The 1,568-nt window shown below is 65.0% G+C and overlaps 1 protein-coding gene across 1 annotated transcript in view; it reads left to right on the top strand.

The window, feature by feature from the left end:
- Positions 1 to 180: 180 nt before the first annotated feature.
- LOC113207805 (mucin-19) overlaps positions 181 to 1,568 on the top strand; it is a 41,223-nt gene continuing 39,835 nt past the window's right edge. Inside the window, exon 1 of the mRNA XM_052267157.1 lies at positions 181 to 214. Within this exon, the coding sequence (XP_052123117.1) occupies positions 202 to 214 (13 nt within the window). The 5' untranslated portion in view covers positions 181 to 201. The remainder of the gene's footprint in view (positions 215 to 1,568) is intronic.

Here is a 1,568-nt window from a genome sequence, read left to right as displayed (position 1 = left end):
GGCCTGGCCGGGCGCAGCAGCGGATGGGGAATCAGCTCCAAAGCAATGGCGCGATGCGGACTGGAAGAGCCGTGTGCGGTGTGTCCCGGCCCCCGATTGTACCTATGTCGCTTTGTTCGCCGCAGAAAAAGAAAATAAGAGGGGAAAAAATCTCACACGTCCTTTTCTTTTCCAGATTTCCTGCAGACGGGGTCACAGCTCATGGAGCTATGGGGTGTGTAGCATGGCGTTGTGTGTTATGGTGTGGAGTTTGACGTGTCTCTCTTGCTGCCCTTGCCGCTCTGTGATTGTGCGTTCGTGTGTTTACGAACATCATTTAACTTTCCCGCGGTCCGGCCCGACGGAGCAGTCGTCCAAGATTAATGAGCCGAACCAAAACGCTCGTGCTGTCGGTGGGTATCCCGACGGCTCACTTCGATCCGCCCACCCGGACAGGCGCGACTCGGCCCGGCGCCCTCCGATTTCTTTCGGCCGCCGGACGATATTCCTTTATCCCCATTTCCTTCTCAATTGTGTGGATGATTTTCTGGCGGGCGCGGGGTGCGCGCGGCGCTGCTGCTGGCGCTCCCTGATTTCCATTCCAATTCAATCACGTCGGCCGGGTAATTATTTTTGAGGGCGGCGTGAGCAGAAGTAGGGAGGGGTTGGGGGGGATGCTGCGCTTCTCGAGCAGCAGGAGGAGCGGACGCAGCGGAGTGGTCACCGGCCGCGGGACCTCCAGCGGGCCGGGCCGGACCGGGCCGGCTGGAGCCCTCCTATTGATCCCCACCCACCCCCGCATTAGGGCCCTCCTACTTTGTATAATCTGTGAATTTATTTGGTCCCCGTGACCTCATACCGTCCGCAGCACAGCGCGCCGCTCGTTAGGCTAACCAGTGCTGGCCAAACTAACTCTGTGTCGTGTGATTGCCGTGCCGCTGTTGAAACTTTTCACTGACCCCTGCTTGGCTTGGTGTTGTGTGTTCCCAGCTTGCCGCGTCCCCTCTGCCTCCACCCACTGCCTGCTCCCGGCGCGGGCCGACAGCCCGGGCGCTGCCGCGGCCGCCGGGGACGCGCCGAGGACGTGCGGCAGGGAGACCAGGTCCTCGGCGGCGGTGTCCAAGGGGAGTCCGACGGAGACGCGGCTGACGCGCAGCAAGTTGTCCGTGGAGGCAGCCGCGCCCGCGCGGGAGACGCGCTCCAGCGTGTCGAGCAGAGACGGGGCGGGCGAGGCGCCGTGCTACGAGACGAGGGCCGCCAGGGCGCGGAGGACGCGGCGCGCCTCGGCCACAGACCCGACGCCGCCAGCAGCCGAGGCGGCGCACCACGATACGTCATCCGGCACTTTTTGCGACGACGCCAGGGCGAGGCAGCCGTCGCCGGCGTCTGCGGAAAAAAGCAACGACAGCGAACCGACGGGAGAAGCGGCGGACCGGGCGCTGGTGGTGAAATCGGCCGTGACTGAGGCGCCCCCGACGGAGGCGACAACGCCAACTCCTCCAGAGGACACCGCACCCGCCCCGGAAGCTGCAAACAGCGCCCCGACAGCCGATTGTGCCACGGCCGCCGCCCCCGCTGCCCCCGCCGCC

Source organism: Frankliniella occidentalis, unplaced genomic scaffold, assembly GCF_000697945.3.
Source record: "Frankliniella occidentalis isolate FOCC.00 unplaced genomic scaffold, Focc_3.1 Scaffold47, whole genome shotgun sequence".
Lineage (NCBI taxonomy): Eukaryota > Metazoa > Arthropoda > Insecta > Thysanoptera > Thripidae > Frankliniella > Frankliniella occidentalis.
The sequence above is the reverse complement of the archived record's forward strand: the minus strand, read 5'-3'. Positions and strand labels throughout refer to the sequence as shown.